Raw genomic sequence first — 14,265 nt, 5'->3', positions numbered from 1 at the left:
CAGTGTTGTACTGTGCAGTGTAGCTGGCAAAGAGAAAACTTGCAAGATCTGAATTTCAAAATCAGTGTTAGAATGCACAGTTTTTCCTCTCACGGACGTCCAGTGATTTAATTGCTGGGCTGGTGCTTTGCTAGTCTTACAAAATTTAGAAAGAAATTTTTAAAAGAAAATCATTTTTGAATGTTTTAATTACTTCATTATTCAATTCAAACAGGTTAAAGGAAATAGGGACGCTACTACTCAACACAATGCTTTTCTTTTTTTTTTTTACTTTATTATCAAATATTTGTTAACTTTTTTTTTTTCAACAATCAACTTACTCACTTACAAATATAACACTGGGACATTTGTTACTTATGGTCACCAATATGCCATTTATTAGGTCATTTTTGAGAACACATTAAATGTACTTAAAACACATTTCATTTTTTTTCATAAATATTTAATATTAAAGAGAAATATATTTCACCTTGTGCCTACACAGAAAAGCATTAGAGAGTTGCAACAATTTTGTAGCCAAGAAAGGTAGTAAGGCACAAAATACAAACCTTATTGATAGAGTTTAGTCATGCTATTATAATATATGTTGAAAAATGTATTAGGAAAGCTATCCTGGAAGCTACTATCAGCTAAATGATCCCCAACATCAGTACAGTGTACATGCTCCAAAAGACAGACGACATGGAAAAGACTGCGTTTATGTGAAGAGTTGACAGAAGCGCGTTTATGACACTACAGTGGAAATCAGTCTACAATATTTGGTCTGGAGGCAAGAAAATCGGCTCTGTGTTTACGGTAAAGTGCATGTCTTTTTTTTTCGTATGATGGAACCATCCTATGCTAAAGTCTCAGTCAGAGAAAAAAAAAACTTTGACAATAATTTCACCAAAGATAAAATCCTTTGGTCTACTCAGATCAATTATTGCCAGCTGTAAGTAACAGTCCTGTCAGCTCCTCAGTGAAATCACCTAGATGATGAGGAAAACTGAGCCCGTGGTATAGATTATCCCTGTGCCTATTTACATGCAAACCTGCAGAGCAACAAGTAACAGACAAATCTATAAAAGTATTCCCCTTTAAATCCAGCAGGTACATTTACCTTTGTTCAACAATCTCTCAGCTGGGAAAGAATAAAACTGATACCTGCCTTATTAAGCTCCTGTAAACCAGGAATTTTGATAGGATATGTACTTTAAAAAAATCCTCTGATTGTCCTTGCATCATTATGTCATGATCTGGGTGGAAAACTGGAAGACCAGGAAAGGATGATGAGGAAATAGGCACCAAGGTGAAAAAGTAAAGGTGTAGGGTAGCAGAAATGCTACAAAATCATATCAGGGAAAGACAGGGGAGGGGGCGGGGGGATAACAAACTGCATGATATGAGCATAAGGCATACATATTTTCAAATACATGTTTATACAAAAGAATATCATACATAAAATTCCGTATAAATGAACAAAGATAATAAGGAAGCAGGCAAAACAAAATTCGAATCAGTTGACATGCTTCCTATAGATGTTCCAGCCTTTTTGTTTCCCTGTAAACAAATAATTGAAATAATACAAAAAAATGTCATAGAAAACTTCAGTCGGGTTTTTACACTGAACCGTTTGCATTTGCCTGACTGCTGCTGCTGCTGCTTGCTGTCAATAGCACTGCTGTAAGGCACCGAGTTGGTTGATGCGGACTGACTGTGCAGACAAATGAACCAAAGTGATGAAGCTTGACACTTATTGTCCCATTAGCTTGTCCATGCATTAACGTACAGATCACACTCGAAATGAAGATTGTCATTTGTTAACGACAGAAAATAACTCAGTCTCTTTGAGTTGTTTGGTCCACTAAACATCAGCTGCGAATTAAGGCAAGTGTAATCGTATACTTTGCCCCTGATATATCACTTCCCTTTTTTCGTTTCTGTAAATATAACATTCACCTGTTTATTCAAATGGAGCTTGCCAGTGATTGTCAATGTGAGCCTGCAGAGAGTCTGAGACTGAAGAGGAGCGGGTGGCATCGTTAGTTAGGTGGGAGATCCTGGTCAAACTTTTATTCTTTATAATCTGGATCTCTGGCTGTTTTTGTCCTCGTTTGTTGATGCTGCTTTTGGACGTGTATGTGCTGCTGCTGCAGGAGACTCAAATGGTCTATGCGTGAGTGTGCACCGAGATGCTGGAGAGGTCGTTCCTGATGATCTCATTAACTGTGGAAACAAAAGAGAAAGAGGAGATCTTTATTAACTGCTGCCATTTAATGACACGCTAAAGCATTATTACATTTCATGAAAATACTGGCCTTGAAGGGTTGTTTGTTTGAACACTGACAAAGGTTGGAGTCAGAGCCCCAGAACCTCAGGGGACCAGATGCTCCAGTCAGATTTCAAGTGATATTCAAGAGCTATACTTACTTTTCATGGTTAATACATATCTTTTTAAATGTCTCATATATCTTTGATGGGGCTTTCTGAAGGTAAATCCCTGAAGAAATCACCTAGGCTAAATAAATAGATTTATTTTCTAGGGCATGACTCATTTTATAGAGTGAAGATCAGGGGATATTGGCTTTTGCGGCTTTTGAAGTCTCCAAGTGCAGTAGTTGATCACTTTTGTTTTTATTCATTTCTGCCACAAAAAAGAAAAAAGACCCAACAACAACAACTACTACAAAGCTCAATTACAAGACAGTGACCCACTCGGGTTGTATTACCTAATCTCGACAGATCCTAGCGCCATAAACAGTTTTGAGATCTTTATTATTTCAATTCTGTGCTTGTATATCAAACATTTCCAAATTATTATGTTAAGTCAAAGTACCATGGTTAGGAACAAGTAATGTCTAAATGTATAAAGAAAAAAACATACATTTCACAGAAAATATGGGAGTTCATACTTTCATATTTTTTAAGGTTAGCCTGGTATATAATCTGCTAACGTCTGATTTCAGTATCACTTCATGACTCAGCTGCATCCTGCATACAATTCCCGCTGTTTGCCCTGCAAGCCACTTTGCAACGCCCTCCGCCCCAAATCTGTGACCTGTCTGTTGCCTTGGATACCTGCTCTGTTATGATGGAAGGACAGAGCCATAGTGTCAAATATAAATTACACGTGTTGGCAAATCCTCTTTTGGCTGAAGTCTTCCTAGCTACTCTAATGTTTTCTTATTAGCGAACTCTTTAAACTTTAAACATGACAACATCTCAGACAGCAACACTACACTGCATACTTGACATCAGGACATCATGGACATCAGAAGCCACAGTCCAAACATATCAATGTCATTAACAACTCATTTCGGCTCCATGCGAATATCCCTGTTTTTAGTCATCGTCTTGTGTTTCCTGCACCAGTTCCTGTGCCCGCGCTTTTCCCACAGTCGGGCAGACAGAGATCAGTCCCCTGCCTTTATCTTCTCTGTGTTCTTTGGCAAAACAGAGGGAAGTGACTGAGAAGATGGCGAGGACCCTGAGACCTGTTGCTCGACAAAAACAAGAAGCCTCATAGTCACAGAGCTCGCCTTGATAAGACAGGCCGATGCAGTCTGAGTCTGCTGGAACCACCATCGGAGCCGAGACAGGAAGTCCACCCACTTTGAAGTTCAGAGTGGGCCCACGTTTGTTATCACTGCATACTGTTTGGTGAATTATGAAGCATCAGCATAGATCAAGATAAAAACAAAACTGAGAAAAACTTATTTGGAGCTCCTTTTGTACTATATCATTTAACTGCTGCTTGATTTCAGTTAAGTGTGATGTTGATGGCTGAGGTGCTAATAAAAAAATGTTTTGCTGAACTGATCCATGCAGAACAAATGGCAGAACCACCAAGGAAAGAAGGCTGAAGACATAAATAATGTTTGATTTAAAAGACACACAAGCTCTACAATAATAGCTGTCCTTGTTTTATGTATGCAAACGCCCACCTTTTCACACACACAAACAAGCATGCACACACACACACACACACAAGTTGGTTGGGACTCCCCTCCCTGAACAGGAGGAACTCCCATTGGAAAAACTCAACCTGTGCCAACAGTGTTGGCTGTTTTCAACCCTGTTCCGCTCCGGGCTAAACAAGCATTTACATGCTGTGGTTATTTTTAGATCCACCATTGCAGGACACGAAGGAAGTGCAAGCACATGTATGCACAACGAAATGATCACAGAGAGGTGAGAAAACATCGCCAGCTAGTTCTTAAGAAGAGGTGGGAAAACCCGACGGTTCAGCAGCAGAAATATATCATTCATATTTCTGAGATTAAAAGTGGTGGCTTCTTTTTCTTGATTTCAGTCACTGTTCAAAAAAAGAAAAAGAAAAAAATCGTGACGTCTCTTCCTCCCACATATTAACTGCAGTGTTATTTTGATGCCCTTTATCAACTAATACTTTCCATTGGCAAGCACAAAGATGTTCCATTCTGAAGAAATAGTGACAGAGAAAAGAAAGGTAAAACACTGGCCCATGTGTTTCATTTATGTACTCTGTCAGCAACGTGAGAATTTTAGAAGCAGGATGTGGCCAACTGTTGCACCACAAGACAACACCAAGATGCTATTTATAGCATCTTAATACTCATGTCACTATTTAGTTGTGACAAGTTCTGGGAAACAAAGACCTTTTAAAGAAAACTCACAGGTAATGTTTTTGAGAGAACCAAAGGTCTCGCATGTCACGCATCTTTTAAAAAAACAAAATTAGTTGAAATGATCCAGTTTTAGCTAAAGACTTTTATTTTTACTTTTCTGTCCTGAGCTTATGTATCTTTTTTTTTTTTTTTGAGAAAAAATGAACCAGAAAGAATTATCTCTCTGTTTTTCCTTTAATACATTTTTGACTCTGTCTTACCGTCCTTGAGGTGACTAGATAACCACAAATATGCAGCAGTGGGGAAGCTTGTCAAGCATTCGGAGGAACATTTAGTTCTAAATGAAATTTGGCTTAAAAAAATCTTCTGTTGCACAACGTGGGCTGGCAAGTGTGGATTATAAGATTTCTTCAGCAAACCTTGTAAATCTAAGTGTAACCTTTGAAAAAGATTGCCAGAGGGCTATTTTTCCACTTTCGTGATCGCTATATGCTATTGTTAAAAAGAAGATTCCATGTAATGTTACAATAACGAAAGCAAAGTGGCCTGGCTTCCCTCTCAACAGCACTGGAAACTTTTTTTTTTCTTTTTTTCAGTTGCCCAGGTTAATAATGGAAAGCTGGGAGGATACCCTCTCGTGAATAAACAAAAACAGTGGAAAACTGAGCTCCAAATATTCCCCTGCTGAAAAAAAAGAACGAGGGAAACAAAAAACACGTGCCCTGCTAGGCTTAGTTAAACAGAGTGGCATCCTTTATTAAGCTTCCCTGCCAACGCAATCGGCAAACCGCAGCCTGGACCTGTCAGGACCTATACTCCAGACTGGGTGGCTGGGAGATCTATTTCAGGCAGGTGTGAGAGTGACACAAAAATATGACTTCACTTTACTGTGATGCCAGCCAAGGTGAACAGCTCTATGGACAATTCACCTTTGTGAGGGCCTGCCAGTGTGTCTTGGCAGGGAAAGTGGCTAATTGCTAAATCCCTGCCTCCATTGGGTGTGACTCCGGGCTGAATAAACGTTGACCTCGCTAAAATAACCAGTCTGTATCAACTGTTGTGGAAGATGTTTTTCAACCTGCTAGAAGGCGGTAATGGAGGCAGCTCTAGTATACATCCTGAATATACCGGCGTATGCAAATTTAACATGACTGCTGTCGGTACTTGCAGCTTTTAGAATAACAAATTGACCACGCCTTAAATCACACAAAGGTTCTCTAACTAGGCGTATTATTTCCAAAATTAACATTATATTGTATTAAATTAGACTTAATTTGTGTAATTTGTGATTAAGACCGTAAACTCATCAGGAGAGTGTTTGCTGGACTTCTTTTTGCAACCAGAAAGGTCATTAGAATGAATACAAGTTTAGGTCACACTGATTTGCTTTACTTTTCAGAACAGAGGCTACATGTACTATTTTATCTACATATAAAGACACAATAAATGAAGAAAAAGTAAAGCTGGTCTGTAGTTATGTTTTACTTTCATCTTTAAAGAATCCAATCCAATGGCTTAGGTAGCAAAAACATCATATTCACTCTGCTGCTGATGTAATTTGGAGGGTACAGTATATACAAGCACTGATATAGCGACAGCATAGTTGCTATACCTCACTGTTACTTACTTACAAATTGGCTTCTTTTTATCCAGTAATACAAGCACGCCTGATATGACTTCATTTGGCTTTTCTAAGAGTTCAGTGTGAACCTGAACTGCACTGGGGATTTAGTTAGCATTGTTACGGGATAGTGCTGTGCACTGGGGTTCGATAACAGCCGGGCTTCCTTAGAGAACAGAGGATGCCCTGTGGTCTGGAGAGATGCGGAGCCTCGAGGCCTGAGAGCCTCTTGGAGGTTCCTGCTGTCGAAACACGATCCCCTGTAGTCAAATCAGGCCTGACTGGCAAACACCTGACAGCGAGAGAGAGCAAGAGACTTCACCTCACCCCGGCCTCCGTACGTGACCTCCGTACTTAAGGTTGCAACAACAGGTTCCTGGCAGTGACTTCTGCTCTGCCGCTCGAAGTCTCTTGATACTGAAGAAGTGGAGGGCACCTTCCTGAACTCCCCTTACTTTCACGACACGTGCTAGCTGCATCTGTGTTAGGGTCAAGGACCTTCACACTGTAGCGAAGGTGATTGTTTCCTGTGCTTGCTCGTACCTCCTGTAGTACCACATCGGGTTTTGTGAGAGAGAAGAGGAAGTTTCCTTCTATTGTGGCCCCGAGACTCTCGGCAGCACGTGAGGAAGTTTGCCTGAGTCACACAAGTTCTTTCATGTAAACACACAAAAATCGAATCGCCACCCAATCTGTACACTACCTCGGCGTGAGTAAAAGGAGACTAGCTGCGAGGAGGACTCACAGTTAAACCTCATCTGACCTCGTACTTTCATGTGAAATTGATTTGGTGGGGAAGCCGAACTAAAGCTCAAACTTGCCGGAGAGAGACAATTGAATTTCCTGGTACATATTACTTTTGTTTCCCCACTATATCAAATCTTCTCTCGGCCTCAGCAGAAACACTTAATGGACAATTTGCTGCCTCCCACACACAGCTCGAGCGGCTGGACGGAGAGGCACTGACACAGCGTCACTTATCTTGTGCTAATCACCAGCAGTGTCAAAAATAGGGAGGAGGGGGGGGTGAAAGGTCGGAGCGCACACGCGCATAAAATGACACAGACAGAGAATTCAGCATGGAGTAAGTGAAAGAGAGCGAGCGAAACCGAGGGAGACGCGATCCTTATTCCCACAGATAAACACAAATGGAAAGAGACAAAGCGTTCCGCTCATGCTTCATCGTGATAAAGTGCTTCATAAATTCATCTGAGCCTTGCAGGTAGACAGCTTCTAATCCATTGCAGGGATCCCTTTGGGCCTAATGATGTGATGATATGTACAGACAGTATATTTCATCCCCACAGTTAGGCTGATCTGTGAAGCCCCAGGCTTTCCCATGTGGAATCGCTCAGTCTCCTCAGCTGACAGAGGAGTTGGAGAGAAGAATAAAAAGGGGGTGGGGTGGGGGTGGGGTGGGGTGGGGGGGTGTTTAAGACAGAGCCGAGTTTACCCTGAGAACTGAGGTTTTTTTTACAGCTGCCCTGCAACAGCTGCAGAGCACCGATGTGTGGTGATCTCCTCACACTGCTGAGGTGAACAGCGATCCCACGAAATTCACTTCATTGATTTTGGACGTGGAGTCATGGCTAGAGATAATCATGAGAGAAATAATAGATGAGGAGCGTAATGGTAGGTGACACATGCCTAACCCTAAAAGTCTTATTTCTGTCTCTCCCACTTTACTATTTTTAGTTTGATTTAATTTTCTCCCCCTCCCCCCAACAAGATTGCTGCGCTATTCAGCTGCCAAAGAGTGGATTAAGAGTAAGCAAGCTATAGACAGGCATTTCTGACCAACAGTTCACCTCTCAGTCTGCGTGTGAGTGCTGCCTGCAGACACGAGGAGCCTTGATGATGTAAAAATAGTGCAAAAGGTCTGTGTCAATTCTTTTGCTGTTAAAAAGCACTATTATCTTATTACGTTGTCAGTGTGTTCCCATTTAGAGAAAAGCTACTCTGTTGTTTAGGGATCAGGTCTCTGCGGTGCATGTTTTTCTGAGACTACAATACATTTAAATAGACAGATTTACCAATTTTGTCATAGTGTGTTGTATGCTTAAATCATTTCAATACAAAAGTATTAAATCTTGTGCTGTTTTTTGTTTGTTTCAGTTTACCCCCTGGCTTCATGTGCACCCACTTCCACATTGTCCCATCCCTGAATGAATCTACTGAATCACTACTGATGAGATTGAATTAGAAGGAGTAAATTAGCTTTCAATTTTTTTAAATTTTTTTTAGTGCCACAAAAAAAAAAAGAAATAAAGTATAGAGTGTAAACAGTAAGTGCTCTGATGTCACTGAACAGATTTCCAATCAATATGTCTGCTGCTGTTTTTAGACAAGGACTCCTGGCTCAGTTGGATGAGAGAGCTGGAGCAGCCTTGAGAAATAATGATGACATACTCTCTGCGCCTCATGTGGAGAGACAAAGTGGAGCTGGGCTCTAATCTCCACCTGAGTCTCCGATGCGCCTCTCCCTTCAGAGCGCATGCTTTATGGCTCTCTGTAGTCAGACGAATCGGAAGAGTTCAGGGTTGCCTGCCTCAGCCCACAGTCACCGAAAAGTATCCAAAATTTACTAGAGAGGCTGGAGAACAATGAAACAGCAGCATACCAAATTAGAACCCTAAAGACAACAACTTTTACTGAAAGCCCCACCACTGATATGCTTATTTTGGCCGCCGCGGCGCAGAACCTTTGTCTTTGATCTTGCTTGGTGTGCTCTGCCGCTCTCTATCTCACCTCACTCTGTCTCTCTCTTTGTGAGCCTTTCACTTCCCTCCTCCTCCTCTCATTTCCTCCCAGGCCCAGGAGGCCCTGGGTGTACTCGCTTGAGGTCGCTCTCTGGGGAGGATGAGGGGGAGGTGTTTACATGGTTGGAGCTACTCTCTGGTGCCCTCATCACTGACTTCTCTGAATTTGGCGTGTGAGGCGTTACGAGTGCGTCACGAGGAATAACAGTCTTTGTCCGGCGTTATAGTTCACGAGCATTTTACACTTTTTAAGAAGGATAAAAAAGGATGCTGCAGTACGAGCCGCACTAGTCGATTGACAGGTGATGTCGCCGAGTGCGGCGCAGATGCTCGAATGTTTAGCACAAAAAGTGCTTTCTGTTATTTTGATTGCACGGGTCCGCTTGATTGCGTTAAATTGCCTTTAAAAAAAAGTTACCGTGGAAGAATACCACAACAAAACACAGCAATCAAAGTGTTTATCAAACAAAAGCAAACATAAAAGCAACACGCTAAAGAGCTTCTGTGTGTACAGATCATGTGAAATCAAAAGCTCCGTTTCACGCAACTAGCAGAGCATGAATGCATAAAGCAAACACCAAAGCCTGAAAAAAATAGCACCAAACCGAGCAAAACTCGCACATCTCAGCAGCTGAGATATGAAAGGAGACAGATTAAAACCCTTTGCATGGCTCATTACCAATGGGTTTATGGTAAAATAACTCGGCCATCTGATAAACTCGCCGTGATTGATTTGGAATTAGAAACGTATGCTCCCGCCGCAGACGGCTCGGGATTTCACCGCTTTCTTTCTTTTTTTTTTGAATTATGGAACGGAGTCTAAAAATATGAGCATATTGAAACAATCATACTTCAAGTAGGCTGCAGTCGTTTGGGTGAGAATTTGGCAGTGCACCTGCATATAATACAATTTACAACTGCATTTGTAGTGGGCTTCTTTAAATCACCTGTTGCCTGTCAGCTGAAATGTGGGATTTCAGACTTGTTTTCTTCTGTTTATATATAAATTATATTCTCTGTGTCCAAAAAGGCTTACCTCACTGCGAGCTTTATTGTTTGCTATTCATCATAGATGGATGGCTGGTTTTGGTGTAGCAGCAAGTCATGGTCTTAAGTTAACCTGTCTCTTTAGAGATCCATGAAAACGCATTAGCTTTTGGCATGCTAAAGTTGGACATTTGTTGTCAACCCCAGCGTCTTATTGTTTGTTTTGGCTTGAACGCTCTGATGAAAACAACATTTGCACTTATCTAGGATCTTGCTGAGCTGGATGGCAGGTTTGCGTAGAGAGATAAGGCACTGAAAAGTATACTAAGCTAACTAAATCTTAAAAAGCTTCTGCTGCTCACGGGAACATGGCCTCTCTCTTTCAGCATCCCCGTGGCGCTCTAGTGATCTCTACTGAAGCTGAGAGTTATCTGATTAACACCCTGTCTGTTCACCCCAACTATTGCCCCTGTAGCTTTAAAGCCTATACTCAAGAGGACACAGAGGGCGAGGCCCTCCTTGGGGCACATCATGGATTTATTCGCTGGAAGGTAGAGAGAGCCAATTGTGGCCAAATATTCTCTTATCTCCTTTCCAACACCCTTGACCTCGCTTTGATTTTCATAGACAAGCGTACATCCATCTGGAGACTGTATAGCTGTCAAGAAACCCAGACTGTCTCAGAGCTGAAGGTGAAGACAGCTACACTTTCGCAGACAGTGGGTGAAACGGAGACATTGTTGGCCACCTGTAAATCACAGACGCACATCTTCACCTGCTTCTGTTCGCGGTGTTTAATATCTTACAAACTCAACAGTTGGTGGTGAGAGAACCTTCCACTTGAATAACTTAAAAGAAACGAGAGCCTGCGCTGCTACTCCATCCTACAGTAAATCTAACTGATCTAATTAAAGTGTACGTGATGTTTTCATTCACATAGAGCTTAGACACAGAGCTTTCCAAGTCCAGCTCCCCGCAGATTCGTCATGGCTGATTTACTACATGAGCAGAAAGAATTAGTTTGTCCTCTAGTAGTAGGAACTGTGGGGTCTATCAGAAAAGTATGTTTGCAGTTTTTAGGGCTGAAAAATAATAGCATCGCTCTCTAGCAGGAGACTCTTTGTAAAGTATTGTAGATAATGGCTTTAATAGTGGTTAATAAAAAATTTACCAATGCCAATTTACCACAGAGTTTTTTTTTCTTCCGCACACCCCAAAAGTTAAAGATTAATAGCTTATAACCTACAAGACATTAGTAAATGACCTATAAATAATTAATGAAGTCATTAGTTACACACTGTATGAAGGGTAAATTATTAAAAAGTCTCACTAATACATTTCTATAGTAACGCTTCATTGAAACTTTCTCTCTTCACCATCACTAACGAGCAGATTACGTTTTCAGAGCCCAAAGTGTAACTGTAGGCAGAATTTTCTTTTCTTTGAATCTTGAAAGAATCTTGAATCTTGAATTTCTTCGAAGTGAAATGAAGAATTTGCACGGCTGACAACCAGTGTTGGGGTTAATGTTTTCCAAGCGTTACTGAAAACTTTACGTTTTTCAGTAACGCAGCAATATAATGCACAAAAGACATAAAGGAACTTTCTTTTTTTTCTTCTTGCACTCTAAAATCAGCTGATTTCAATTCATTTGCAGTAGGAGGAAAATGTTGGATTGGTTTGCAACCTTTTAGGACTGGCAATATGGGCATTATTTTTAATGCCCGAAAAGGTAAAATACAAACTGTATCTATGACAGAAACAACTGCATTATACTGCTAACACAACTTTGGCTTGTTGCAAGCACCTGCACAGACACCATTGTGCTAACACAAAGCTAGCAAAGAATCCAGAGGGACGATAAAGAACTTAATTTCTGTGTCTTTACAGTAGTAATTGTCTTTTGTTATATAATCTTTCAATACCACAAAGCTTAATAAAATGCTTCACTAAAATCCACAGTAAAGGGTTTTCTTACGCTTTTGGAAATAAGTAATCAAAGGATTTTTCTTTACGTTACCATGTTGCTTTGGGCTCAGCTGAGTACAATCTGAGAATTGGGGGGCCAGTTGAGGTGTAAAACCTCCATGGGTCATATGTCAATAGCAGGACACTCACAGTTCAGCGGTTACGATCATCTCCTCCAATGAAAGAAACCCATTCACCCACTGCTCTCTGCAAGTGGTCGCTGCTGGGGCAGGAAGAAAATGTGATCTTTCACTTTGGTTGTGTTTTTCTTTCTTTGACTTTCAGTGTCTTGGTTATAACAGCTTTAGCTGTGAAAAGAGCTCATAGTGTCCATCTGTTTGCGTGTGTGTGTGTGTGTGTGTGTGTGTAAAGAACAGGGGCGATGGAAGCCAGGGAAAATCACCAAGATTACATGCTACTTTCTTCCACCTCAGATTTTCCCCTCTTTCTCCATCTCTGTCTGTGTCTCTGTCTACTTTATTTCTATGGCTGACCTGCTTCTCCACATGCTCGCTGAATATTCCTGGATGTGAGGGGATGATGAGCATCTCCTGGCCTAAAAAATCTGAAACTTCTGATAAACTCCTCATGAGTACAGGAGCGCGCTAAGAAAAAAAGAAGAAAAAAGAAGAAGAATGAAATTATGTGCGTCTGTTCCTCTCGGTTAAGTGATACGAACATTCTGAAAAGGCTTTCACTTATTTAAGGGTTCATTATGTTCACTGTTACATTTTACACAAGCCTGCCTATATTTACAGTGATTTGTCATTAAACTTAGTAAAAGGGAAGGATATGCTCATTTGGCTTATATTCTTTTATGTGTTACTGCTCTCTCCTTTCAAAGTTTAAATCTTTATCTCCCACCCTCTTATAAATTCTGTCTTGATGCTCCTTCTCCGTCCTCGTGTTTTGTCTTTTTGACTATCTCCCCCACGTTCTGCTTTCTGAAGCATTTGTGCATAGAGGAGACAGTGTACTCTGGCAGCTGTTGCAAAACCCAACGGCTTTCCCCATCCCACCCGCCTGGAACAAACCTCTCTGTTGACATCCGTCGCTAAAGGATACAATTTCACTGACATAACAAATTTCAGATGGGAAGCTGTTATTAAGTGGTCTGGGAAGGAGACCTGCTCCTGTTTACTGATGCCGCAGGTATTTATATCCCCTAAATACATATGCTAGGAGCAAGCATCTCACTGTGGTTACTACTCTACGTTCAAATTTAAGATCCTCGGGCAAGACCCTCTCTAAGCTCCTGGACAGCAGCCCAGGAGTTGTTCCTGACCCCTGACCTCCCTGTTAAAAGACTAAAACAAAAAAAAATGCTTGCTTTTAAATCAGTTGTGCTTCTTGGGTGTTTGTATGGACTGTATGAGTTTTCCATGTGCTCATATTATTTAATGCCAGGAGGAAATATCCAAGATTCAGGGCAAATTTATGGTTTCTGTGACTGCGCAGCATTTGTGGTGTTCAGAGTAAGACTCACTATCTCCACAGAGGAACAGTGTTTTAAGGTTGGTGATGAATTATTGTGGACTGGACAAAATGTTTATGTCATAAAAAAACAAAATACCAGTCGACTCACCGAGATCACTGAGGAGGCTTGAGTTGTGCAACTGGCATGAACCCGCCTTTCCCCACGGATGATGTATACTGAAACAGCCTTGAGTGTCATAAAATGTCAGCTAGAAAATGAACAGATAAAAGCTTGGACGCAGCTGAATTCACAGCTTAAATGCAGCCTTCAGAGCTTTATGGAGGAAGGAGACTTGCTCGGAAATCATCCAGTCAGAGCCGTCAACCACACTGACATTTGTCATGTTACGATTCAGTAATGAGAGTGTCTGGCATGAGGTGGTAGCTCTATGATCACAGATATACACAGGAAGATCCCAAGCCAAGCCACAGGCCCTGTCTCAGTCCTGACCTGCTGTGATCCGTGTGGCTCGGTGGCTTTTCAGCACGTGTTTCCTAAACCTCAGAATGTGAGCCACATAAACCGAGCCTCTAAACGGCTGTGTCAGGAGAAACTATAAGAAATACATGACATACGGTGAACTGGAATAATATAGCCTTAATGAATAGACTCAGATGAGTCTGGAGAAGGATGCATCTAGTGCGCCATGTGGCTTTACTCTGCTATATTTGATTGCATGCTTCGCCGAAGTCCGTTTTCCTATTGATGCCAGGTAATATGCTTCCACAGAAGGCCACACAGTGCGCGACGAAGAAAAAATAAGACACCGTTTTTTACGGTAGCAGTTCTGCGTCACGCACTTCTGATATTTGGCAAAAGAAACGCGAAACCCATTCAAAACCAGAATCAAAGTCTTTCATCTAAATG

The 14,265-nt window shown here is 41.3% G+C and overlaps 1 protein-coding gene across 1 annotated transcript in view; it reads right to left on the bottom strand.

Annotated features, from left to right (window-relative positions):
- Positions 1-217: 217 nt before the first annotated feature.
- Positions 218-14,265, bottom strand: part of LOC146698301 (nuclear factor of activated T-cells, cytoplasmic 1-like) — a 61,040-nt gene continuing 46,992 nt past the window's right edge. The window contains exon 10 of the mRNA XM_085473367.1: positions 218-2,205. Coding sequence (XP_085329493.1) covers positions 2,150-2,205 — 56 coding nt within the window. The 3' untranslated portion in view covers positions 218-2,149. The remainder of the gene's footprint in view (positions 2,206-14,265) is intronic.

This window comes from Copadichromis virginalis, linkage group LG11, assembly GCF_057382275.1.
Source record: "Copadichromis virginalis isolate Kocher_CV1m ecotype Utaka linkage group LG11, C_Virginalis_male_GT1.1, whole genome shotgun sequence".
NCBI classification, from domain to species: domain Eukaryota; kingdom Metazoa; phylum Chordata; class Actinopteri; order Cichliformes; family Cichlidae; genus Copadichromis; species Copadichromis virginalis.
Note: the sequence above shows the minus strand (reverse complement) of the source record. Positions and strands in the feature narration are given on the sequence as shown.